Source organism: Lynx canadensis, chromosome E1 (assembly GCF_007474595.2).
Source record: "Lynx canadensis isolate LIC74 chromosome E1, mLynCan4.pri.v2, whole genome shotgun sequence".
NCBI lineage: Eukaryota > Metazoa > Chordata > Mammalia > Carnivora > Felidae > Lynx > Lynx canadensis.
In genome coordinates this window covers 16108759-16136637 of record NC_044316.2, presented here as the reverse complement: position 1 = coordinate 16136637, position 27879 = coordinate 16108759, and the positions used below count along the sequence as shown (strand labels likewise).

Here is a 27879-nt window from a genome sequence, read left to right as displayed (position 1 = left end):
TTCTATATGCACTTCCACTCTTTTGTTAAAGCCATCCTTATAACATACATACAATTTTTATGCCTTTGAGCAACTTCCACTTTAGGTCTTTAGAGAGACCATATTGTCCAAGTATGGTTCCCAATTCTAGAGTCACTTATATAGCCAGTTGTCTGCCTGTATTTAGATGATTTTTTACCTAAATATCTTAGAATACTTCAATACCTTCATTATACTTTTTCTTCTAGCGATGAGTCCAAAGCACAATGTCAGAAAGACCACAACACATGCAGCAATAATGGGTTCTATAGGTATAGCCACACCTTTATCTGTTGGAAATGCAAACACAGGAGATAAGAACTAACATGTATATGCTTTTTTAAAATTTTTTTTAAAAAAATTTATTTATTTTTTAGGAGACAGAGAGGGAGACAGAGAATCCGAAGCCGGCCCCTGGCTGTGAGCTGTCAGCGCAGAGCCTGACGTGGGGCTCCAACTCATGAACCATGAGATTGTGACCTGAGCCAAATTCGGATGCTTAACCGACTGAGCTACCCAGGCACCGCTATATGTTTCTCATTTATATGCTTCTACTAAGTCCCAGCCATGGCGCCTTGCACTCAACATGTATCATCCTCCAAACAACCCAGAAAGGTAGGTGTTAGTAACCTCATTTTGCAGGTGAGGAACCTCTTGTCCAGAGTCACAGAGCTAGTAATTAGCAGAGATGGGTTTTGAATCCATCCCTTTGTGAAAGGATAATTTATTATAATATGAATCACTCCCCCCCAAACGGGTAGTCAGACCATTTTGTGTTTTCTTCATCCAAAATTTTTCCACTCAGAAGGTAGAAATAGGCTGAAATCAATGGTTTTTCCTGCCCTTTGAAAGCCCAAAAGATACTGGGAGGGATCTCTGAGAAAAGGAGGGAGGAAGGCTTTAAGAGCAAGAAAAGTTGAGGAGCCTGCTGGACTAAGGGGAGAGAGGCCTGTGGGCCCCAGGAGAGGTGGGGACCCTTGTAGCTGTACTGTGATAGTGCCTTAAGCAGGGAGAGGACATTATATAAGGTGACTGCACGGTGCCCCTAGGGAAATGGGACTCTGAGCACCAGCCTTCCTAACCTTGGCAAAGATTTTCATACCTTTCTAAACGACGTGGAAGAACAGATAGTCTACTTCTTTTTTTTTTCTTTAATGTTTATTTATTTTGAAAGGGTGGGGGGCTGTGAGTGGGGGAGGGGCAGAGAGAGAGACAGAAAGAAAGAATCCCAAGCAGGCTCTGTGCCGTCACACAGAACCTGATGTGGGGCTCGATCCCGTGACTGAATGGAAATCAAGAGTCGGTCGCTCAACTGACTAAGCCACCCAGGGGTCCCAGAGAGTGTACTTCTAACCTGGGTTAGAAAGAGATCAGCAGCAATCATAACAGCCTGGAAATGAAAACCCAGCCCATCGTTTTCTGAATACCAGGTAAACTCAGAGCTATTTTGTTCATCAGGCACTACAGGCACAGTGCCTGCACTTGCAAGCTTCCCAAAAGCCTATGAAAATATCTGAGACCTGGAAAATACATATTGGTTCCAAAATATGAAAATAAAGTGGCAGATTGGTCAAAATTAATAAACGTTTAAATATCTATAAAATGTAGCTTTATATCAACTGTAACCCAACAGCCAAATTTAAACCTTAAGAACCACATTAATAACTTATAGATAATAAAACTCAAAATGTATGCAAGTTACAAACATCCTTTCAAAATTTTTACAGCTAAAAAAGTATACTCTGTGTGATTCATTTTAATAAGTTTGATATGACATGGGATGAAACTTTTAAAAGTAAGATCAACAAAGATGTTTAAATGACCTCACCCAAGCCCCTGGATTCTGATGCCACCCCGGGACCAGGGGCAGGGAGCGGGGCTCCAATCTTTGCTAAGATAATATTTTAGGAACTTATAGGAAATAAAAAGTGTGCTATTTATTGTGTCCTTGAGTTTGTAGATTGAGTGTGGTCAAAAAGTTTTTACTAAATGACTACTGTGAGGTAGGTATGGTGCTCAGCCCTGCAAAAAATAGGTCAGACATGGAAGGCCTCATGGGGCTCACATTCTAGTAGTGAAGACAGACATTAAACAAACAAAAACCACAGACTGAGATCAGTGTTATAAAGGACATAGGATCGTGAAATAGTATATGAGGGGCAAAAGGTGGAAAGGAGGGGAAGAGAAGACTTTAGATAAATCTCATTTCAAAGCCCAAGCCCTATTTCCCTCAAGATTATAAAATAGCATTTATCCCTCCGTAAACGTATGACACACTTAAACCACTTACCTTTTACTTGTTTTCTTCTTTCCTGTATGTCTCGTTACTGTGCAGGATAATTTTGGGGAGTAAGTAGATTAAGCATCCTTTACTCTGGCTCTCTTTTAGCTGTTACTAAAAATTTTTCTCATGAGAGTGTGAGCTGCACCAATATTCTGGAGAAATTCTGCTCCGTGGGCCTTCTTATAAGCACCGGCCCTGTGAGAGCCAGCCCTGGGGGACACCGAAGAGGCTTAACCTTAGTAGGGGCCCTTTCTACTTTCAGTGCCAAGGAAAGATGTCAAAATGAAGGGGAGGCAAAGGAGGGACAATTAGGAAAAGAAATCAGAATTTGGTCAAAGATCTGGATATTTTTACCAAGCTGAATTAAATGAAGCCCCACATGACAGCTTTCACTCCTTAAACAAGCTGATATAAACTGCCGGATCCACTAAGTCTCCCTTTGGATTTCAAGTTTCTAATGAAAGTGACTTTGGTCAGTATAACTGCATCTCTCCTGTTGTCCTGTTTTACTCTCTCTCTCTCTCTCTCTCTCTCTCTATTTTTTAATATTGTAATGTTTATTTTTGAGAGAGACAGTGTGCAAGCAGGGGAGGGACAGAGAGAGAGGAGACACAGAATCCAAAGCAGGCTCCAGGCTCTGTGCTGACAGCTTAGCCCAGAGCCCGATGCAGGGCTCGAACTCATGGAGCTGTGAGATCACGACCTGAGCCAAAGTCGATTGCCCAACCGACTGAGCCTCCCAGGCGCCCCCTGTTTTATTCTCTTATTTGTAACCAGATTTGGTAATTTTTCCCTCTCCATATTTATTATGCAAGAAAATCCCAACACACAGGGTAAACTCTCGTGCTCAAGATCTGTAATTACACTTCTAGCTTTGCATGGCCCCATTTAGAAACTACCCTACGGAGCCCTGAAGCCAGGAGAGGCTCGTGGCAAACACATTCAGCCTGAGCACAGGCAGCAGAGCACTTATTGCTGTGAAAGCAGCTGACAGCCTGGGAAATAATAGAGCAGGAAGAAATAAGAAAAACAAGTTGGCTTGGAAGGGTTCCATCCAAAACAGGATCCTGCCCACCTGAAAGCCAATTTGTCAAGCTGACATCCTGCTTGCCACACAAGTTGTATGTTTTTTTATCTCGCAGAGCACTTAAGATTCCTTCTTAACCAAGAGGGATGATATAATTCCCTGATCTCTGCGGGTAGCTTTTTACACCCAGTTAGAATGGCATGGCTGGAGGCCCCACCTACCGAGCTTTTGCAGGGAGGTGAATAGCCACAAGCTTCAGTAAGCTGCCTCTTCCACTGCTTCTACCCCATGAGTACTTGGGTTATTTGTGGGTTTGGTTTTTTAAAGCGGACAGACCCGGGGGTACTCTCACTGCCCTGCAGGACAAATTACTGAGCATGCCAGTAATCACGGTAATGGGCATTCAACTGGCAGCACCTCTTTCTCCCCACCAGCCTCTCTGTTGGTGTCCCAGACCCCCCTGAGGGGCAGGAAATAAGCCCTCCTGTCACATCGTCCAACCCTTCTGGCAGGGATTCAGTTGGCTTCCTAGGAACTAGCAAGAAAGGCAATGAGTGGGCACAGGGAAGCAAACGGCAGAGTGAATAATGTTCTAACAAGAAATAGGAGCCTCAGCTTGTTTGGCTGTTCTTGGCGTACTGGCCTCAGACCAGAAAATGTGTGAGCATTTTCTGCATCTGCTACACCAGGTATCTTGCCTTTCTCTTTTTTGTTTTTTGGGCTTTTTTTGGTATTGTTTGTTTGTTTTTCAGAAAAATAAAATTTTATTTCAACTGATCAACATTATCCAATTAGAGTAAGAAGGGAGTTCATAAATGTCCCCAAACTAAGGCTTTCTAACTGGAAAATTAACTTAGCTTGCCCAAGTCTGCAGATGACATAATCGGGTATGCCTCTCAGCTTCATAATTGCAGTTTTAACATGAAAACAAACTTAAAGATTTTTTTGGTATGTTTTTGCCTATATATTCAGCAATCAAAATTAACATTTTTTCTGACAGCATGAGAGAGAGAGAGAGAGCGCGCGCGCGCTCATGAGTGGGGGAGGGGCAGAAGGAGAAGGAGAAAGAATCCTAAGCAAGCTCCGTGCCCAGTGCAGAGCCCGACGTGAGATCATGACCTGAGCCGAAATCAAGTCAGACTCTTAACTGACTGAGCCACCGAGGCGTCCTGCAAAATTAACATGTAAGGGTCTTACTAAATGTTTGTTTCAAATTAAAAGAGATGTTATCTAAGAAAACTTAAATATTTTAACCAAACTTTCAGGATCTGTATCAAAAAGGAAGTTATCTTTGAACTTTTATTCAGTGAACAGCAGCAAAGAATGATTGACAGCCTTGATTGTTGCCAATTCTGTCTCACACCGTCCTGCTTTTTCCCCCGGCTGGGGCATTGTCTAAAGAAGTCCCCAAGACCCAACATCCTCTACAGGTCTTTTCTGCTGTGCTAAGACTGCAGCTTTCTTTACCCTGGTATCAAGATGGCTATTCCTACTCAGGCATCACAGCTGCGTTCTTGAAAGTTTCTTTTTGTGCAGCTCACCTCAAGGTCAAATTTTGCCACAATTGCCCGTGGTAAGTGGAAATGTGGGAACACCGTTCTATATTCCATTTGCTCTCTGACCTCATTTCTTTCTACTGTCTTCCTTGCTTTCTCTGCTCAGGTCCCCTTTCTCTTTTTGTATGAATGAGAAATATGAGGAGGGAAGAACATTTGAAATTTCATTTGTTCTCTGTTATTGAAGAGGTGAAAAGTCTGGGTGGATGAAGCATGAAGCCCAAGAGAAAGACATTTTTCCACCATCTTCCCCCTCCCTCACTACTGATTAGCCTATAGATTACAATTTCAGGGTCAAGAGTGATTGTATTACTTTTTTAATTTTTTTATTAAAATGTTTTAAATGTTTATTCTTGAGAGAGAGAGACGGAGAGAGAGAGAGAGACAGAGCATGAATAGGGAAGGAGCAGAGAGAGAAAGGGAGACACAGAATTCGAAGCAGCCTCCAGGCTCTGAACTGTCAGCACAAAGCCCGACACAGGGCTTGAAGTCACAAGCTGTGAGATCACGACCTGAGCCAAAGTCGGATGCTTAACCAACTGGACCACCCAGGCGCCCCAAGTCAGGAGTGATTTCAGAGATTCACTTTCTTATCTGTCTTCCCTTCTTTATGTGTTTCTGACTTCTCTTTCTGTTTATCATTAGGCTGTAAACTCAAAAGTCCAGTTCCTACAAACCTAGTGGCCCAGGAGAATTTACAGAAGTACTCCTCCCTAAAAGCCAACCAGAATTATCTGCTACCACTTGGTTCTAGAAAGGACCTTTGCTCAAAAAGCAGTGTTTCATATGGAATGGGCATGATCCCCTAAATGGAAGAATTAGAATTCTTTTTTTTTTTTTTAGGTTTATTTATTCATTTTGAGAGACAGAGTGTGCAAATGGGGGAGGGGCACAGAGAGAGGAAGAGAGAGAAAATCCCAAGCAGGCTTTTCATGATCAGGTCAGTGCAGTGCCTGATGTGGGGCTCAAACTCATGAACCATGAGATCATGACCTGAGCTGAAGGTGGATGCTTAACCAACTGAATCACCCAGGTGCCCCATGAATTAGAATTCTTAGTGGAAATTTCTTGGATAGGGGTGATTCTCCAAAGGAAATCGTTGGCTATTAACCATAATTAGCATCATCATTTGTTGCCACGCAAAATGTTTACTGAGAACCTATTCTGACTTTTGCACTGTGCTGGATATTACTTAAAAAGAGAGTTACCTTTGACAATGAGGTGAAAGTCCTTGGTCTCCATTTGCAGAGATGAATTTGCAATGCAGCTATAGGTTCCATTGTCAGATTTCTTGACTTTGGTGATTGACAGTTGAAGAGACTCACTTGTCTGTTGGACTTGGTGATTTTGCTCTAAATTCAGGATGTTACTGTTTTTGTACCACATCATTCGAGCCTGGGGGTTGGATTTCACATTGCAAACCAACTTCACATCACTGCCTTCCTCAACGGTTTGCAAGTCGTCTCCACTCAGAAGAGGAGGAACTACAAGACTCAAGCATTTAGGCTTAATTAGTGGATAAGCAGTAGTTTACCGACAGTGTTCAAGATCTTCCTTCAGTCTGTCTCACGCAGTCATTCATTCATTGGACAAAAATTTATCAAGTACCTACTTTACGCCAAGCGCTGGACTAGGAACCAAGGATACAATGGTAAATAACATACATCCAGTTCCAAACATTATAGAACTTCCATGTGGTAGAGAAGATAAACCATGAAACAAATGTATATGATGATGAATCTGTACCAAGTAGACCATTTATAGCACTACCTAAGAGGATAAGCCTTGAGTCTTTGCTCTCTGAAACCAATCTGTACTAATATGTTGGAGAAAACAGTATAATATAAAGAAAGCAGGGATTGCACTTGTCCCTAATTCCATCTTACACCACTTTCTGTGACCTTGAGAAAGTTACTTAATTGCTAAGCAACTGCTCACTTTCTTCATCTAAAAAGTGGGACAATACCTATCTCACAAGGTACTGTACAGATGAAATGAGATAACACCTGTAAAGAATTTACCACAGTGCTAGTTACTATTTTTATGGTGGTGGCAGTGGCGGCGGAAGCGGCGGCTGCCACGGTGGTTTTGAGGTCTCCTCACATCCTCAATTTTTACATTTTATCTAACCGCATTTGCCCTGGCCACATTTCCCAATGCATATTTACATTTCCTCAATGATTCTCTAGAAATAATGTCCCCCTCCCAGAAGGTGCTCTGATTGTGGCAACTCTGACATCTGTGGAAGGTGAATGTGACATTCTGGGTCCCTCTCGTCCCTCTGGGTGAGCCAGTCCGTACTCCCTCCATGATAAGGGCAGTCCTAGAGACATAGATACTTGAACACATTTATCTTCACCAAATAATTCCAACCCTCACCTGCACCAGGGCTTTCCAACCAGGGCTTTCCAACACCCACCAAGGGGGAGAAAAGGCTGAGCTGACTCTTTCTCTTCTCCATGCCCCTTGCATTTTCTGGTTAAGGTGTAGAAGAATATTGAAGTGCTTGAAAAGCGGGCAGTAGGAAGGAGTTAGAGTCAGGGAAGGAAGAAAGAAAGAGCTTGTGTAATCTGCACACTGAATAATTAGACCCTGAGTAGGCTGTGCTATTAATAACTCTTTCAGAAGAATGACATTTTGCTGCTCTTTGGAATGAGCTTGAATTCTGTATCCGTATCCAACAAGGATGTTATATGGTATTTGGATATGTTGGAAGCTGCTACAATAGAGAATGTAATTATCAAATATACCATAGGACCTGTGGACATGTCCTATTAGTTGTTCCTTTTGATTTAACCATTGAAGGTCAATTTTAAATCATATCAGCTATATATGAGTATTCCCTTTTGTAAAAATAGTACATTTCAGATAAAGTTAAGGTCCTCTTTGATTCCATATTGTTTGCTTCCTCCCCAAAGATACCCACTGCTATGAGTTTGACATAAATCCTTGCAGATCTTTTTTGAAAAAACGGGTTTTTAAGAAATGTTTATTTATTTTTGAGAGAGAGAGAGAGAGAGAGAGAGCATGAGCAGGGGGAGGGCAGAGAGAGAGGGAGGCAGAGAATCCCAGGCAGGCTCTGCACTGTAAGTGCAGAGCCCGACGAACGGCTTGCATCCACGAACCACAAGGTCATGACCTGAGCGCAAATCAAGGGTCCAATGTTCAATGGACTGAGCCACCCAGGGACCCTGAACAAAGTTTTTTATACATATAATTTATCAATAGGAAATACACTGTATTGTTTTTAGGAAGCTTATATAAAGACTTTCTCAAAAGCTTGCATGTTTTTGAGATATATCCACTTTGAACCACAGAGATCTAGCTCATTGCTTTTAGAGTGCTACAATATAATATAAGACTCTTGAATCATTTTGATTGGTAGGCATTATTTTCATTTTTAAAATGTTAATGCTTTAATAAATATCTTTGTATATGTTTCTTTAAGTACATTTTGCATGCGTTTCTCCAAGCTTATACCATCTAGAAGGAGAAACACTGGATCACAGGGTAGGCACCCTTTAAATTTTGATAAAAATTGTACAAGAGGTGGTCTGAATTTATACTTTCAGCAGCAACTGTGAAAGAAGGGTCAGGTTCTGTGAGAAAAACTTGTTTCTGCACACCCTCCCCCAAATTGTGTATTATCAAGCTTCCATGTAGTTCTCAATCTGCTATTTATAACAATAATAATACTTCCCCAGAATTGTACATTATATTCTTATCACTTTTATGAGCTCATTTTGATTTATTGATTATGAGTTTGTGCCAATTGTTGTCATTACGAATCACTGACCAGTTGGCTTTTTTATATGTGCTTAGCAACAGCCACATTTAGGAGATTGTCGTAAAGATGGTCTGAAACATGCATTCAGGTTGGAAAACTGAAAATCATTTCTTTAAGCCACTGCACGCTATCTGCCATGTCTCCCTTAGGAAGACAATGGAAGGGCACTGAGGAGCCTGGGGAATGGTGTTCTGTTCTCAGCTCCAGCTGTGATAATTTGGGCCCTCAGTCTGGGCCTCCGTTTCCTCATCTATAATATTATAAGGATTATAAGACTTCCAAGATCCCCTGATAGCCTTGAGTACTATCAAAGTAGCCAAGAGGTAGCTTGCTAAAAACCACATTTTACTGATTCATAGAAAAAAAAAAAAAAAAGCTCCTTTGCCCAGGAACATGCAAATGTTTCACCCTGGAAACCCAAACTGTAAGATGCCAGTATTTTCCAGAGTTGGATTCTTCAGCCTTTTTTCTACCTTTTTATTTCAAGAGCAGTGACATCCATTTTTCACAGAAAAGTTTGCTGAGCTCATGGAGTCAAATGTCTTTGACTTTATTATAGGTTCTGAGTCCAGAGCTACTTCTTCCACCAAATCATACCACATCGTCACCTTATCCTACATCACCCCTCTCTGTATTATCCATACCTCCCTCACATAGCACCACTTTCCACCCAAAACACCTATGTGATCACCTATATGGAATTACTTGTAGGGCTCCCTTGCCCCCACGTAGTTCTACCAATGGGTTACCAATACCTGAATCCAACCATCAAAGAGTCTCCTCATTTTGGGTGTTAAGGTGATGTTAAGAGATTCCCAGGGTGCCTGGGTGGCTCAGTCACTTAAGTGTCTGACTCCTGATTTCAGCTTGGGTCATGATCCCAGGGTCATGGGACTGAGCCCCACGTGAAGCCCTATGCTGAGCATGGATCTTAAGATTCTCTCTCACTGGGGGCACCTGGGTGGCTCAATCTGTTGAGCGTCCAACTTCAGTTCAGGTCATGATCTCACAGTTCATGGGTCTGAGCCCCATGTCGGACTCTGTGCTGACAGCTCAGAGCCTGGAAACTGCTTTGAATTCTGTGTCTCCCTCTCTCTCTCTGCCCCTCCCCCACTTGTGCTTTCTCTCTCTCTCTCTCTCTCTCTCTCTCAAAGTAAATAAAGTATTTTTAATAAAACTTTTAACAAGTTTTTATTAAAAAAAAAAAAACTTAGGGGTGCCTGGGTGGCTCAGTCAGTTAAATGGCTGACTTCAGCTAAGATCATGATCTCACGGTTTGTGGGTTCAAGCCCCGTGTTGGGCTCGGTGCTAACAGCTCAGAGCCTGGAGCGAGCCTGCTTCAGATTCTCTCTCTCTCTCTCTCTCTCTCTCTCTCTCTCTCTCTCTCTCACTGTCTCTCTCTCTCTGCCCCTCCCCAGCTCATGCTCTGTCTCTCAAAAATAAATACATGTTAAAAAACTAAAAAAAAATTTTTAAAGATTCTCTTTCACTCTCTTCCTATGCCCCCCCCCCAAGGTAAAAATAAATAAATAAAGTTAAAAAAAAAGATTCCCAATGAATGTCTAAGTAGGACACAAAGCTAGAAACCACAAAGGAAAAGATCAGGGGTTTTAAATACATAAACATTTAAAATTTCAATATGGCCAAAAAAAGAACTATAAGAAGATCAAAAATAAATACAAGAAATACAATAATCTCAAATGACAAAAGGTTAATTTCCTTAATATATAGCCCTTATCCAAACCAATTTTAAAAAGACAAATAACCCAATAGAAGAATGGGTAAAGAACATGAACAGGCATTTCACAGAAAAGAAACATGAACAGCCAACACATTTATAAAAAGGTGGACACCCTTATTTGTAATTTAGAAAGTGAAAATAAAATTTCAAACCAGGCTGGCAAATTCTTTGAGTTGAGGATACTTGATGCTCACAAGGGTGTGGGGGAGTAGGCCCCCACCTGCACCGTTGTGGGAGCATAAATTGGGCAACTTGGCAATACCAAGCAAATGTTAAAACGCATGTAACTCTTTAGACCCAGATTTCAAGTACCACTTAATATAGTGCAGACAACACAGATTGACTTGCAATTTCTTCCCCCTCACTCACAAAAGACATTCAGCACCACCGAGATGGACACCGACTGATCCCTCCGTAGCTTGCAAGTAAAGGTGATTCCGTGGTCATTTTCACTGATGGAAGAGACACAGACAGAACTAGAGTTGATTTTGTTTCCAGATTTCAAATCCACTGTCCCCTCTCCTCGGTACCAGAGTAGTTCTTCCTCCCTGGTGTGGTTTTTAACAGCACATTTCAGAGATTCTTGGGAGCCAAGCCAAGTGTCCAGAATATAGTTCTCAGTTTTATCATTCACAGTTAAGACAGAACCTGAAAGGGCAGGAAGAAACTTTTAACATAGACTGAACATTCTAAATAGCAGAAATAGGGGATTGGTTAAATAAATCATGTTACATCAGTACAATGAAATACTCTGCAATAATTAAAAATAGTCATATTGATCTATATGATTTTACAAGGGAAAAGATTAATAAAGATAAAAATAATGTATTATTAACTAAAAAAAGGAAAATGTTAAAATGATGGTTACAAAATCTTGCTGCACATCAGAATCACCTAGGGATCTTTAAAAACATATTGATGCTTGGCTTCCTCACCCAGACATTCTGGTTAATTGATATGAGTGCAGTCTGGGCATTGCGTTTGTAAAAAACCTTCAGACAATTCTAATGTACAGTGAAGTTTGAGAACTACTGGGTTAGAAAAGGGTATGTACAGAATTACCCTCATTTACACACACATACACACACACATTTATGAGGAAACTTTGGGGGAAAAATCTCCCTGTGTATACTGAATAGAATTAATAAAAGTAGAGAAATGCTTTCCAGACTTAAATTGTTTAATTCAAGGGGTGGGAAGTAGCAAAACAAGGGGGTGGGAGTGGGAAAGGACAAATGAAAACAAAATTGAAAAATACATAAGACACAACTCTAGGTGAATAGGCAGAATGTAAGTTACATCTGTAATAATTCCTATAAATACATAAAAATTGAATATGCAATTGAATATGGGCAAAAGTTGATTTGGAAAGATTTCTGATTTGTTGATGGGATTGTGGAAAAATGGGTCTTGCATTTCTGATGTTTTAATATTGTTTTGGCAGTGTGGTAAAATAATTGTTGGTTAAACAACTGGTTTGTAGGGTAGACAGGTTATAGAGTGGATGATCAGGATATATAACAGTTGTTTTTAATCTCTGATTTTCAGAAATGCATTCACTGTAACATACCTGAATTTTAATTTTTACTTTCCTAGTTCAGAAGCAAGTTAACAAAAACTAAGAATGACTTTAGCTGTCACAGACTTGCCCCCTACATAACATTTGTTAATATAGTCTGTAAACACATGAACTTTTCCTTTAGAATGCATAAACTACTGATGAAAATAATGTGACTTTGCAGCCTAGGATTTTTTAAAAATCTAGAGGAATAGATACCAAAATATTGTTGAGTGCATCTCTGGATGATGGGATTTGGGGGACTTTTAGTTTTCTTTATTCTTTCATATATTTCCTGAATTTTTTTTTACTGACTAGGTATTACTTAAAAAAATTTTTTCAATGTTTATTTATTTTTAAGAGAGAGTGCTAGCGGGGGAGGGGCAGAGAGAGAGGAAGACCCAGAATCTGACGCAGGCTCCAGGCTCCAGGCTCTGAGCTGTCAGCCCAGAGTCCAATGCAGGGCTTGAACTCACAAACTGTGAGGTCATGACCTGAGCTGAAGTCAGATGCTCAACCGATGCCCGATTGGGGCATCCAGGTGCCCCAATATGTATTACTTTTAAAACGGATGTGCGTGGGGTGGGGGGGGGGGGGTTGCGAAGGGTTCGGTGAGATCCACTTCCAGACTGGGGTAGAGAACAAGTACAGGAAGGATTTTCCTGTAAGTGGTATGTTCAAATAAATAGCATAGCCTGTTTGGGATGTGATTAGTAATGGAATGCATTAAAATGTAGGAAAATTCTGGCTGTGGCTCTGGAGAGAATAGAACATTTACTCTGTCTCATAATTACCAGAACCATAAAAATATTTTTCCATTGACTGTTATGTCATGTTGTCTGACTCCTGTACTCTGAGCCATATCAACTGTGTATTTGGTGATTTGGATTTTGGATTTTCCCAATGCCCACTGATAATTTTTTAATCTGAAATTTTTCTTTATTTAAAAAGAGACCAAAAGAATATGAACTTACTTGTCACCTCACAGGGCAGAAACAAAATCACTAAGAGAAGAAATCTGCACATTCTCATTAGGCAACTGATCTTCCAGGCCATCTTTAACAAATTTACGTCTGGTCTGCTGGGGGGAAAAAGGGAGTAGTTGGTTCTGTACTTTGGTCTATGCTGAGTTTATGAAACGTCCTCTTGCCTGTTACGCATTTAAAATAAAATCCCAGATGAGTCATCCCAGCTGTAACAGTACAATTTCTAGTTTTTAATTAAACAATCTTATTCTGATTACTGAGTCCAAAGTACTTTTAGTATTCAGGATATTTTTTTAAGGCAAGAAAAAGAAAACCACAAGGAAATAGGCTTTAAGATATAGGGCAGCTATAGGGCAGCCCCGGGGAAGGTAGAACCAGTCTTCCCTGGAGAAATTGATAGAATGTCATTTTAACAGAAAGAGAAAGAAACTCCCTTCATTCACAGACAGTCTCTACTGAACTGTAGTAATTCTGATCTTGAAGGCCTGTCTTGGGTCATTTTTGTAAAAGTTGCTTTCTGCTAAAGAGAGTTGTTGAGATTGTTCCAAATCCCATAGACTCAAAAAGTTAATACCTTAGAGAAGACTCAATTGCAGCATAGACTCTAGTCCTTTTTCTTTTTTTTTTTTTTAAGTTTAATTTATTTGGGGAGGCAGAGGGGCAGAGAGAGAAGTGAGAGAGGATCCCAGGCAGACTCCTTGCTGTCAGTAAAAAATAGCCTGACATGGGTCTCCATCTCAGGAACCGTGAGATCATGACCTGAGCTGAAATCAAGAGTCAGACGCTTAACCGACTGAGCCACCCAGGCGCCCCCCTACTTTTTTTGTTTATTTATTTATTTTGAGAGAGACAGGGTGAGTGAGTGGGGAGGGGCAGTGAGAGAGGAAGAGAGACAATCCCAAGCAGGCTCTGCACATGCAGAACCCAACGACTCAGGGCTCAAAGTCATGAACCATGAGATCATGACCTGAGCGGAAATCAAGAGCTGGACGCTCAACCAACTGGGCCACCACCCAGGCGCCCTTAGTCTCTAGTCTTAAACCATGTTAATCTCTTTGCTTCCTTCCACCCCTCCCCCATACTCTCCCTCAGAATACCTGTTCTCTTCAACCCAGGATAGACTAAGAATAAAAGATAACAAAGTCCTTCTTTTTTCCTTCTATGCTTTTGCTGCTGCCATCCATCTCCCTAGATATTCTCTACTTCATCTAGGAAAAATATATATTTAATTACTTCCTTTCAAGAGTACCACTATGAATATGGTAGAAACACATACTGAATGCTTTCTATGCAACAGGCACTGTACTAAACACTTCACATACATTATTCCAATCTCAGTGAAGTCCCTAACAACCCTCTTGATGTCATTTCTAAAGGTTTAGAGAGATTATATCATTTGCCCAAGATCCCAAAGACAGTAAATGTCAGGGCCAGGATTCGAACCCAGGACTCCCAGGGCCAGACTCTTAATCACTGTACTGCCTAGACTGATATTCTCCTCCTTTAAGAAGCTGCTGTTAATCCCTTCTGAGCCCTGGCCGTTCCATAGACCTCAGTGACTTGGAGTTTCATCCCTGTATTACAAGTATTAACCTTCAAGAGCTGTAACATTCCTACGACTGTGTGGATGGGCTTTGCTTCTCCCCACCCCAGGCCTGTCCTGACAAGAACAAGCTTCATTCCCACCAGACTCACCCTTTCTGGCTGGCAAGCCTGAATCAATATTTCAATAAGATGCAATTAGTACTAACATTGATTCTTCCGTAATTTTAAAACTATGCCAAAAAAAAGATTTCTATCCTACCACCGTAATAGTGATGATTTCAGAATCTGCTCATTAATAGAGTTTTCTCAAGCACTGTCCACTGTAGGTGCCTAATAAGTGCTGAGTGTGAGCTTCTTAGCAGACCATACCTTACCCTATTAATTAAAGAGGAAGATGGATGTCACCCCTTCCCTTCTACCACATTAGACAGCATCTTTTCAAAATGAATTTCCCTTACTTGACTTGTTTTTAATTTTTACAACTCTCTATATAGAAGACAAAGTTTTACCACTTACCTGCTAAGCTCTGAAAAGGTGACTTCGTTGGCCACTTGTTTCTTCATCTGGGAACCCTGAATCCTTTCCCTGTTACCATCTTTATAATACTTGAATTTGAACACTTTATGACAGTAGGGTCAAGTACACAAAATAAATTGGGTTCAAAGTCTCTTTCTTTTTATGGATTCTTAGAGAAGACACTAACTGGGAAAGACATCTTCTTCAGACCTAAGTTTTCATGTGTCTCTAAATAACTAGGTGGGGCCAGATATTACTAACAGTGATGTAATTATTCCAAGAAAACCTGACCTTGTGCAAAAATTTGTAGCACATTTCACCAAACATTTCCATGTTCAAGTTAGATAATGCACTGGGCTTGGGTTATCAGTGGGAAGTGATATTTTTCCGGCATTATTTAAGTTGTGGAATCTTCTAATATTCTGGCTGCTGTGAAAACCAACCCTCTTCTCAAACTTGCCCCATTACCATTCTCAGGCTGTCAAATTACCAAAGTTACCTAACTCGAACATGGCAGCCAAAATATTGGAAGATTCCACAACTTAAGCAATGCTGGTAACCCCAGCCCAGTGCATAAGATGTACTAAGCCAAGCACAACTGGGAGAAGTTTTATCCCTTTGAGACTTTCACATGATTGGGGAATCCTTGCATTATACTTTCAAGAATTAGCAATTGAAGATAACATTTTTTTTGGTTGGTTAAAAAAATGTATGTTTGTGGTGTTATTACACTGTGTTGTACAGTGTTATCTGGGTACTACTATTGTTCCCATTTATGCAAGAATAGGATAAAGAATATTTATGGTTATCTGCACATTTTAACACAATGGGTAAGCATACCAGAAGAGATCTGCTTCTTACTAGTTATGTGACTTCAAAAAAGCTGTGTAGCTTCTATGAGCCTCAAGTTCTTTGTCAATACAACAGAAACAGTAATAGTGCCCTCCCTACAAAGGCACTGTGAGGATTAGGTGAAATAAAGTATGTGAAGCAGCTGCACAGTAAGCTGCTAATTCACAGGAGCTATTATTATTATTATTATTATTATTATTATTATTATTAATACAGGCTGGGCAGGGCATAATAAATGAACACAGCCTTCGTATATACCATTGTTCCAGTAAGAATCATAACTAAGAGCAGTTTCTGTTGCTGAGTTGCAAGCGCCATCTAAGGAAGTTTTGAGTTTGCTTCTTGGTGGATCTAAGAAGAGTGTGTTTTACTATCATCATTTGTAAGTGAATTTAGCAATGAATTGATGTCTTGGTTCTGGGTCCTCCAGAGCAGACTCTAAGACAAAAGCTTTGGCTGCAAGTAGTTTATTTAAAGGTGATCTCAAGGAGCACAGTAAGGAAGTGAGACAGGGAAGGAAGGACAACTAAGAAAGGGTATGTGTTAATGGATAGGTTATAACTATGGACACTGTCACCGTGGACCCTTTGACAAGCTCTGGGGAACATACCTCAGAATCGACTCATGAGGGGAAGGAAGCTTGGGTATTTATCCACTAACTTCTCTCCATCATTGGTTAAGGAATACTCTTGGGGTATTGACTCCCCAGCATCTCCAGCCCATCCTATGAGGGTAGAGTGCACTCTTTTGGTCTAGCCATGAATGTTCAGGGAGAGACACTCAGGAAGTCACCTTTTTGCTATATGGGAACTGTTTGCAAGCAGACCAAGGGGATGTGGGCGGGGCACCGACACCAGCTTCTACAGTTGGATATTAAATTATATTAGGAAGTAATGGTTAATTATTCTTAGGAGTAATAGTAGAATTGCAGTTGTTTAGGAGAATGTCCTAATTCTTAGGAGATACCTGCTGAAATATTTATGGGTTAAGCGTCGCGATGATTGCAATTAAATTTCAAATGATTCAGCAAAAATAAACACACACACACACACACACACACACACACACACACAGTAAGTATAGCAAAAATTCACACGTGCTGAATCTAGAATCTATATAGGGTTAAATAGATATCCAGTTTCATTTTTTCTGTATATTTGACATATTCATGTTGGGGGAAAGTATTTAGCAGTTATTTATTGAGTATCCTCCATGTACTGAGTATTCTAAACATTGGAAGTGCCAGTGCCATCCAAGCCAATATGGTGTCTTTATCATGAATAAATAAAAGACTTGGCTTCTCAAGTCACTCAACTGCCATCTGTGGAAAACTGTGATGTCTACAAGATAAATGGTGCTCCCTGAATTTCACTACATTAAGTGGATACCCTGAGAGATACAAAGATGAGCAAAACAAAGTTCCTCAACTTGAAAGGTCTTATCGTCTAGAAGGGAAAGTTAATGATGGTTAGGAGCCAGGTAGAGTACACTCAGTGCTGGGGCAGGGTTTCAGATTTTAAAAATGATATCGTGGTGCCCCTGCTGGAGAGTCAAAGAAGTGACAAGATTTGTCCACCGTCATTCCTGGAACATTCCTCTTTCCTAAAACTGACAGAATGAGGAAACTATTTTTGCCATAAATAATTAAGCCTAGTAGTTAACCATTAAGCCTAAGTAGTTTGGCTGGTTGCAGTATTAACAGAGTCTAGTACTTCACATCTTCTATAAGTAGCTCAGGCCCAGAGGGAGAGGAGAGAGGCAGCCTCGCATCTGGAAATTCCTGGGAGTAGAAACCAATTGGCTCCACATTAGGCCTGTGCACTTCTGGACAGAGAAGGGGGTCCAAGAACTAGCAGCCACAGCCTTTTTTTTTTTTTAATGTTTATTTATTTATTTTTGAGAGAGAGAGAGAGAGAGACTGCACAAATGGGGGAGGGGCAGAGAGAGAGAGAGAGAAAATCCAAAGCAGACTCCGGGCTCTAAGACGTCAGCCCAGACACGGGGCTTGAACCCAAGAACCATGAAATCATGGGGCCTCAGTCAAAGTTGGAGGCTTAACTGACTGAGCCACCCAGGTGCCCCACACAGCCTTCTGATTTAGGTGAGCCTAAGAAACAGCATTTCTAAGAAACAGTTTCCAGGCACCTTTCCTTCAGCAGTTCTTTTTTTTTTTTAAGTTTATTTATTTTGAGAGATACAGAGACAGTGAGAGGGGGGAGGGGCAGAGAGAGAGGGAGACAGAAAATTCCAAGCAGGCTCCACAGTCAGCACTGGGGGGGGGGGGCGCAGGGGAACAGCGGGGAAGTGGGGGAGTCTCGAACTCACCAAACAGGTGAGATCATGACCTGAGCCGAAACCAAGAGTCAGCTGTTTAACTGACTGAGCCACTCAGGCGCCCCTCCTTCAGCAGTTCTGATGAGACTCAGGACTGTCATCTTTAACAGCCTCCCAGGTGACCAACACCATGTTCAGGATTCTCATTTTGAGAACCACAGACTGCGGACCAAGTGTCGATGAGAGTGATGGCTGTGGAAGAGCTTCAGCCAAGGGGGAGGGGCCCAGCACAGACCCTACTGCATGGCAGGTACTCAAGAAACATTAACAGGAGGAAAGGGAAGAAGGAAAGGAGGGAGTTGGGGAGGGCTGGAGGGAGACTGACTCTGCAGGTGCACAGAACTCAGAGTACCCCTTGTTGTATGGGAATGAACAACAGGAGAGGGAAACAAGCAACCAGAATGTGGGAAGAGTCTGAGGGGCACAGTTTCTAAGCCACTTTAACCAGTGCCATTCCCAAAGGTCTTTAAGCCACAGTCTTCACAGCCGCTGTCCCCAAGCTTTATGGGACAGAGGCAGCAGCTCAGCAAATGGCTGGAGGGTTGCAGGCCAGACAGATCATCTAGCTGGGTCACTGGGAATTTACTGAGGGTTTTAAAGTGACAGAAAAGCTAAAAATCTGGCCGTCACAGCTAAGCAACAATAGAGTGTTCTTTGAGCAATTCAGGGAGCCAGCGTGGTGACTATTCCATCCAGAATCCAACAGTGTCCACTAAACTGCTTTAACTCAGGGGGCCTGGCTGGCTCAGTCAGAAGAACATGTGACTCTTGATCTCAGGGTTGTGAGTTCAAGCCCCACATTGGGTGCAGAGATTACTAAATGAACAAACAAAAACAACAACAACAACAAAAAAAAAACTTTAAAAACAAGCTGCTTGGGGCGCCTGGGTGGCGCAGTCGGTTAAGCGTCCAACTTCAGCCAGGTCATGATCTCGCGGTCCGTGAGTTTGAGCCCCGCGTCAGGCTCTGGGCTGATGGCTCAGAGCCTGGAGCCTGTTTCCGATTCTGTGTCTCCCTCTCTCTCTGCCCCTCTCCCGTTCATGCTCTGTCTCTCTCTGTCCCAAAAATAAATAAACGTTGAAAAAAAAAATAAAATAAAATAAAAAAATAAATAAATAAATAAGCTGCTTAAACTCAGCCACAGGACTTCAGCATTTCTAGCTTAAACAGTGATTAATGATACTCCAACTTCCCAATCTCCATTAGGATTCCTTCATCACCAAAAATTTTAGGCCTTAAATCAAGACCCAACAGGCCACCTGTCTAGGCTTGCCCAGTTTAGCAAATAAAAATACAGGACACCCCGTGAAATTTGAATTCCAGGTAAACAATGAATACTTCTTAGTATAAGTATGTCCTGTGCAACCGCTATCTGTTCATTCAGGACAAAGTCAATATTTGGGATATAGTTGTACTTTTAAAAAAAATCTGTGTTTATTTGAAATTCAGATTTAACCAAATATTCTGTCTTTTATCTGGAAATCCTACATTTGTCTACCCTTCCTTTTAAAAAATTTTCTTAATGTTTATTTATTTTTGAAAGAGAGAGAGAGACAGAACACAAGCGGGGGAGGGGCAGGGAGAGAGGGAAGCACAGAAGCTGAAGCAGTCTCCAGGCTCTGAGCTGTCAGCACAGAGCCCGACTTGGGGCTCAAACTCACGAGCCACAAGATCATGACCTGAGCTGAAGTCAGATGATCAACTGACTCAGGCACCCAGGTGCCCCATACCCTTCCTTTTTCTAATAGATGAGGAAATGAAGTTCAGAGAGGTCAAGGAACTTGTCCAAAGTGAAGGGGTTAGAGTCCATTCAAGATTCCTGGCTTCCACAATGCATTCTTATCCAAATGCCTTATTTCAGAGTTTAACTTGGCTTCTGGAACCACTGTGGATGTGCCTTAGAGTATCAATGAAATTTCTGAATTTCAGGCAAAAATGGGTGTGTGCATGTGTGCATCATTATTTTTCTGAGGAGATGGCTTCTGATTTTTAATTAGCTTCCCAAAGGAGTCATGATTTTATTATTTTTGCTTATTTATTTTTTGAGGGGGGGGGCAAGCCAGGGAGGGACAGAGAGAGAAGGAGAGAGAAGTCTCAAGCAGGCTCCATGCCATTAGCACAGAGCCCAATGCAGGGCTCGAACTCATGAGATCATGAGATCATGAGATCATGCCCTGAGCTGAAACCAAGAGCTGGAGGCTTAACCAATTGAGGCTCCAAGGCACCCCAAAGAAGTCATGATTTTAAAAAGGGATTAAAATCCACTCTTTCACAATATTATGCTCTGCCTTCAAAATGAAGAACATCTATTACTTTGGGTTGAAGTCACATTTCTGCTTCCCTATAACCCTTCACTCCCTGGCATGATGCTGGGCCCCGTCTCACTAGGAGCTGGGTAGATTTTGTCAGCAAGCATATAAAAACACATCTACCACATCCTCTACACGCCATTTAGCAGAGGTCATCCTACCTTCCATAACCTACCTATATCAAAACCCAAAAATTCCTCTGACCTATTCTGTATTTTCCTTCTCCTACCTCTTGGGATGGACAACCCAGAGTTGACAGACCAGAACACCTTTGAGAGACTAGGGAGAAGGTTGTGATGATGTGACCTTTGAGACTGACCACTAGAGGTCCCTTCTCATCTGCAGTGATTCTGAAGTTAGCCAGCTAAGGGATTAGAGAAGATACTTCCTTGGACCAATGGGGAAGGTCTCTGCCTGTTACAGGCATTCTGTTGTATTCTGTGCCAAGCGCTGGGGGAGTAGCCATGTGATACAGTAGGAGTGATACAGAATAAAATGGCTTCCTCAGAAGTTGGATAATGTCTTCCAGTATCAGGCTCGAAGGCAGAGTTTTGAAGCAGAACAACATTTGGGGCTTCCTCCTCCTCTAAAAGGAAAAAAAACACAGGACATTCCACCACTCCCCATCACCAGGCAAACATCCAGTTTTCTTTGGAGCATAGTCTGGCTACAGAGGCATATCTACTGGAAACTAATGAAGCTTCCTCTGGAGACCCTCATTTGCCCAGACCCATTCTAAAGGCCCTGACCCTAGTAGCTTTATATTTATAATGGTGTATTCTTTTCTTTAAAGAAGCCTCCCCCCACCCCAAGTATATAAATGTCAGGCCTAGACATAGCTCCTCTGGCTCCAGGATACAGGATTTCAGAGAGGAAAGGAGTGGGGGGAGTTTCAAAGGGAAACCGCCCTGAAGACTAATGAGGGAGAGTTTCCTGTGGGATGAGGAAGAGAGTCATACGTGTGCCAAACAACCAGGCAAGCACTTAATTTCCAAAGAGCTGTAATGGTGGGGGCACAAGAAGTGAGGGAGCTCCCTCTTGCCTGCTTGGAGCTTTCCTTGGCCAGAAGGAGTTTGCCAAATCTTGAAAGGCAGGGTGGTTCACTGACCGGCCTGTAGCATCCTGTTGGCTGCTTTCTGAATAAACAAATGGTCTTGCCAACCATTGTGTAGATTTAGTCGGGGTGTGAGTGTGTGTGTGTGTGTGTGTGTGTGTGTGTGTGTGTGGGTGTGGGTGTGGAATACTCCAGTCCCAGAATTCCTATGAACTGTGATGAGCCATGAACTTTACAAAAGAGTGAATAATCAATCAGGGTTGAACGAACAGTGCTGTTTGGGAGGTATAGATGGATTCTGGAATAAAAAATAAATCCATACCCACAACTTTAGAAGCAAATGAGTGTAAGAAGCTGGGAATTTTTTTCTGTTTTGAAAGAGAATAGTGCTGGAAACCTGTAGCCAGCAGTGTGTGGGAATTGACTGGTACTGGCTGCAAGAGCTGATTCTGCACATTTCTTTCAATTCTGCATTCAGTTACTGCAAGTTAGTAGTGTGAAATCAGCCACATTGGGAGTATTTACACCATTGAAATTGGCAACTGTCAGGACTGGCTCTTAGACCTTTACCAGCACATCACTGCCTGTGCTTCACCCCTAAAGCCTCCCCTCCCTGCAACCACCCCCCACAACACACCACACTGACAAATCACAGAAACTGCAAGCATGCCCCGCTGTGTATCTGTGTATGGGTAAACACACAAAGGATCACATTTATCCACTTTCTCGTTCATAACCTGTTTGGATGTCCACAATACTCCTTGCTCTGTCATGATATTTTTCAGTGTTTTTCTACTAATTGAATCTTGATCCCAGGCAGTGATATCTCTCCCTCCCTTCCTCCCTCTCTCTCTCTCTGTCTCTCTCTCTCTTGAATTCACAATTGTTCTGTCTCTTACATCATGAGATCTTCAGCACCTCAGGGACTAAGTAGCCAACTGTGAGAGATTCTGAGGCACTAAAACAGGACAGCAAATTACTTTAACTGCCCATAAGTGAGCAGTAAAGACCATATCAACAATATTGTCCAATATTGTACAATATTGTCCAAATGGAAATTGTGTTAATATTTGGCCAGTGTTTTTTCCAGACGCACGGTTTTCACCAGTGTGCATCCTGTTCCTCCAGCACTTGAAGAAATTTTAGATGAGCATCTTTGTGTCAGATGAACAGAATCAGTCAGAGAAAAGTCATGTGGCTTGCTCAGGCCAGACCCAGGAACATATGTCACTTCTTAGCCTGAAAGTCTGGAGCTTCAAAATATTACATGGGAGACATGGGGAGGGGACTGACATTTTCATGCCTACTTTATGCAGATACTCCTGTAACAAACAGTTGGAGGAAGCCATTACTATCCCTAATTTCCAGACAAAAGAATGGAGGCCCAGGGAATTTAAGCAATCCTTTCAAGGATATGTAGCTAATAGGTAATAGAATATTTGTAGGTAACTTAACAGATTTAATATATGCATAGTATAACAGAGCTTGCAGGAAAAACAACCCCTTGTCCTATTTCTCTCCACCCACCCCCTCCACCCGCCCCCAAGGCAACTCTTTTTAGACTTTTACTATTTCTTCTGGTAGGCACCCAATAGGCTTATTAGTAGAATAATGAGTGTAGTGACTTTGTTTAGTTTGTTTTATGTCTGTATCCTCATTGCCTTAGCACAGTGTAAATATTTGTTGAAAAAAATACCACCATTTCTTGATTTATCAGTTGGCTTTCTGCTATGTAAGATAAGGATCTAGTGTACTAACATTTCCCTTTCACCTCCCCAACTGCTTCCCATTAAGGCCTTATTGATATTTTTAGTTCCTCAGCTGGCCACCTTTGTAACTCTTAAGTAATGCACATACTCCTTTATTTCTCGTTCCACAACTACAGATAATATCTTTGAACTCCATTGTGAGAGTCTTGGTTTCACTGCAGGTCTGCCTGACTTGAGAATCCATACCATTTCCACTAAGGCTCTCACACAGACCACTTCTGGGTCAGGGAGTGTCCCTCTGCCTAATTTTGGGAACTATATTTAAAAATAGTAGGCACTGGGTAATGGATTTTGAACTAGAGGCATTCTTGGGCCAGCATATACCAACAGAGAACAGTCTCAAGATATTGGAGTGAGTTTATCAAACTAAAGTTAAGTGTAGTGCAGAAGCATTAAAAAATGTGCACAGTCCAGAATTCTGATAGCAGGTTATAATTACTGAAATTCTCCTAATGCCTAAGGTGATTTCCTGCCCTCTCTACAAGGCAGGACTTGAATTCTACATTAGGAGTGCTATGGGCTTAAGAAACTGGTAGGTAGGGGCGGCTGGGTGGCTCAGTCGGTTAAATGTCTGACTTCAGCTCAAGTCATGATCTCACGGTTCTTGGGTTTGAGCCCTGCATCCAGCTCTGGCTGACAGCTCAGAGCCTGGAGCCTGCTTTGGTTTCTGTGTCTCCCTCTCTCTCTGCCCCTCCCCCACTTGTGCTCTGTCTCTCTCTTTCTCTCAAAAATAAATAAAAACATAAAAAAAAAAAAGAAGAAGAAACCGGTAGGTACTCTGGGTTCTCTATCAGCACAAAATACCTCAGAAATGCCTCCTAGGTATGCTTAGAGCCAAGTTATTTCCTTGGCATGCAGTAAAAAGGAGAGTGGGAGCTGAGCATAGCCCTGGCATAAGCCTGGTGTGGGTTTCATTAGAGAAAGTAATTGACACCGTGGAGCAGAGGCCATGAAAGGAAAACAGACATGGCCTTTGTTTCCCAAAGCCCTCTGGCTGGCATTGCATACACAACACAAACACTGTCCACGTTGGTGCTTGATACGGGCTTTTTGTTTTTGTCCAGTCCCCACCGTCTTCCAGAAGACAGCTTCACTTGTCTTTTATCTGTACTTCCTCATCCCTGGCAACTCCCACTCCTTATTCTTTTTTTTTTTTTTTAACGTTTATTTATTTTTGAGACAGAGAGAGACAGAGCATGAACAGGGGAGGGTCAGAGAGAGGGAGACACAGAATCTGAAACAGGCTCCAGGCTCTGAGCTGTCAGCACAGAGCCCGACGCGGGGCTCGAACTCACGGACCGTGAGATCATGACCTGAGCTGAAGTTGGCCGCTCAACCTACTGAGCCACCCAGGCGCCCCTCCCACTCCTTATTCTTAAAGGTACTTGCTGGCTCTGCATATCTCAGTTAGACAAGGACTTGACCTACACATCTTGAACCTGTCAGGCCTTTGGACTTAGGCAACACCCAGGACAGATGGCAGGAGGGCTCAGTTTGGAGCCCCACAGGCACCTGTTGGTCCTTCTATCTAACGAGAACCCCAAGGACTAGCCCCTGACCTGACCTAGCCCCATCCCTACAGTTCAGCAGGAGCATCCGGCTTTCTGCAGATTGCAGAATTGCCAGTGGAAACCTAACAATGTTTGCTTTAATTCTTTGCCTTATATTTAGAGACAATGCCTGCCTACTAGAAGAATATTGTAGGAAATAGTGGGGGAGCTAAGGTCATGGCAAGATTGTCTGTTCTTGAATAAAGCCACATCATTAGTTAGGATTAGAATCAGTTAGAAGTGGGGCGCCTGGGTGGCGCAGTCGGTTAAGCGTCCGACTTCAGCCAGGTCACGATCTCGCGGTCCGTGAGTTCGAGCCCCGCGTCGGGCTCTGGGCTGATGGCTCAGAGCCTGGAGCCTGTTTCCGATTCTGTGTCTCCCTCTCTCTCTGCCCCTCCCCCGTTCATGCCCTGTCTCTCTCTGTCCCAAAAATAAATAAACGTTGAAAAAAAAAAAATTTAGAATCAGTTAGAAGTAACAGAAAAATCTGGAAATAACTTAAATATGCAAATCTATTTCTCTCTCATATTTAAGAAGTCCAGAGATAGTCATCTCAGGATTGGTAAGATATGCCATAGTGTCCTTCTTGCATATTGCTTTATCCTGCATGGTTACGGTTCCCAAGGTTATCTCAACATGGCTGCTAGACTTCCAGTCATCGTATCCCTACTATAGCCAACACAAAGGAAGAAGGGCAAAGCAGGGCATACTGCTTTCTTATAAGGCTGTTTCCTAGAAACTGCTCATATTGCTCATACCAACTACTGCTTATATCTCATTGGCCAGAACATGGTTATGCATGAAGACTGCATCTAACTGCAAGAAGACTGATCCTTGTTGTTTTTATTCCAGGCAGCCATGTGCCCAGGTAATAATCAGGGATTTTATTACTAAGTCCAAGGAAAATGGAAATTGAAGGACAACCAGCTGTCTCTACTCCCTGATGAAGCAGATCAATAAGAGACTCATTGCCTCAATTCAGGCCACTCTTATTTGAGAGCCAACTTCCAAGCCATAAAGATAGAGCATCCTCTCAGGTCGAACCCACTGACCTCTCAGGTCAGGTCAGACCGACTCCATTTGAAAGATAGGGATAATTAGTTCCTCAATGTATCCTGGCTAAGAGGGCCTACTATCTAAAGATAACCTTTGTCCCTGCCATGGCAAAGAAGAATAGACTTAGACCTGTTCTACCAAATAGCCATGCCAATGAAGGAGGCAGCGGGAAACCCACCAGCTCTATAATAGATGTGTACCCAAGGGCATTGGACCTTGCATCTACCTTCAGTGACTAACATGGTTGGTCAAGGTGTGCCTCTGGATCACAGAGCACTGAGAATTCAGGCCATGACAGATGGAGGAGTAGAGAGCTTCACTGACCAAAACCTTGTGAATCATGGGGCACTGTTGGTCCAGGTAAAGTCACACATATAGAAGTATATGGATAGTGTGACAGGAAGTCTTAGAGAAGGCCTCAATGATCCCTCCCTCTTGGTATCCATACCTGTGTGTAATCACTTCTCCTTGCGTGTGGGCAGGACTCACTGCCTCATTTCCAACAAATAGAATATTCAAAAGCTATAGGATGTCACTGCTGAGATTAGGTTACAGAAAGACAGTGGCTTCTGTCTTGCTCTCCCTCTTTTGCCATCTTGCCCACTTAATCAGGAAATCCAGCTGCCATGGGGAGACCCATATGGCAATGAACTGCTGTCTCCAGCCAACAGCCAGAGATGATGGAGGTCTGCCAACAGCCACCTGAGTGAACTTGGAAATGGATCCTTCTCCAGTCAAGCCTTGAGATGACTGCAGCCCCCACCAATAGCTTGACCACAATTTTGTGAAGAATCCTGAACCAGAGTTACCCAGCTAAGCTGCTCCCAGATTCTTGCCCCACAGAAACTGTGAGATCATAAATGTTTATTGCTATCAACTGCTAAGTCTTGGGGTGATTTTCTACACAGCAATAAATAACCAATATAGGTTGTTTACATCTTCTTAAGAAACTCTGTCTTAAGAAATTCTGCTAGTTTAATCCCATGCTCAACTTTTAAAACTTGGTGCTATATCAGTCTTGAAGGGCCAAGTTCAGGCCATGCAAGAATGTGAACACAGAGCTGACATTAGAGAAGTATCTCTACAGGCAGGATGAGTGTCACAAAGAAATACTATAAATCACTTTCTATATCTTAAAAAAATGTGTGGGAACGCCTTTCCTCAACAGATGACATGCCTCCACTTAGAAAAGCAGAATCTTGTTCCTTCTCAAACATGCTGAAAAGACATTTCCTCATTGGTTGTATTGCATATTTGCAATCTCCTCTCCTTCTTTCGTCCCTGATTCAAGGTCGGGCATCTGTTGTTTGCTTTGTTCTCTGTGAGTGAAGCAGTGCGTGGATTGGCATTCAGGTGCAACCTTTTATTCCTAGAATAACGCTCTTCTTTGCTAAGCATATGGCCAGGTTTCCATCAGTACTGACCCCAACATGTATTTTCTCATGTAATAATTATTACAGATGAAAACTCTCTTCTCCCACAGCATGAATCTGCAGTGATGAATAGAATAAAGTGTCATGGAGCATCTTCCCATTACTATATGTAGCACATGTATGCCAAAGGCTGTTTTGTACATAGAACATCAGCTGTTTCCTTCCTATGTCTAGGGAAGTATCTTCCAGGATGCACACATAATAGTAATTGCCCTTTTACATTGTACGCTGTTGAATTTTTGCAACGGCCTAGAGCATCACTAGATAAAGGACTTCTGTTTGCTTTCTCCTCAAGCATAAAATGTGTCATTAGCTCCGTAATTGGATTTATACCTTTTTGGCAATAGAATGATTTATAGCCTTGTTTTGCTGCAGAAATGTAGATTTCAATCATGTTGCTATAGTTATGATATTTTCTGTCTGCCTTTAGAAACAAAATTCATCAATTTGGAAAGCATTATTTTGCTCTTATTCTAGAAAAAATATTATTTCTTTACTGAGGGA

At 42.1% G+C, this 27879-nt stretch overlaps 1 protein-coding gene across 1 annotated transcript in view; it reads right to left on the bottom strand.

Moving 5' to 3' along the window:
• Nucleotides 1-27879, bottom strand: part of TMIGD1 (transmembrane and immunoglobulin domain containing 1) — a 47029-nt gene that overhangs the window by 1536 nt on the left and 17614 nt on the right. Inside the window, exons 3-6 of the mRNA XM_032591148.1 lie at nucleotides 12946-13052; nucleotides 10783-11061; nucleotides 6094-6369; nucleotides 205-308 (exon numbers count right to left, since the gene is read on the bottom strand). Coding sequence (XP_032447039.1) covers nucleotides 205-308; nucleotides 6094-6369; nucleotides 10783-11061; nucleotides 12946-13027 — 741 coding nt within the window. The 5' untranslated portion in view covers nucleotides 13028-13052. The remainder of the gene's footprint in view (nucleotides 1-204; nucleotides 309-6093; nucleotides 6370-10782; nucleotides 11062-12945; nucleotides 13053-27879) is intronic.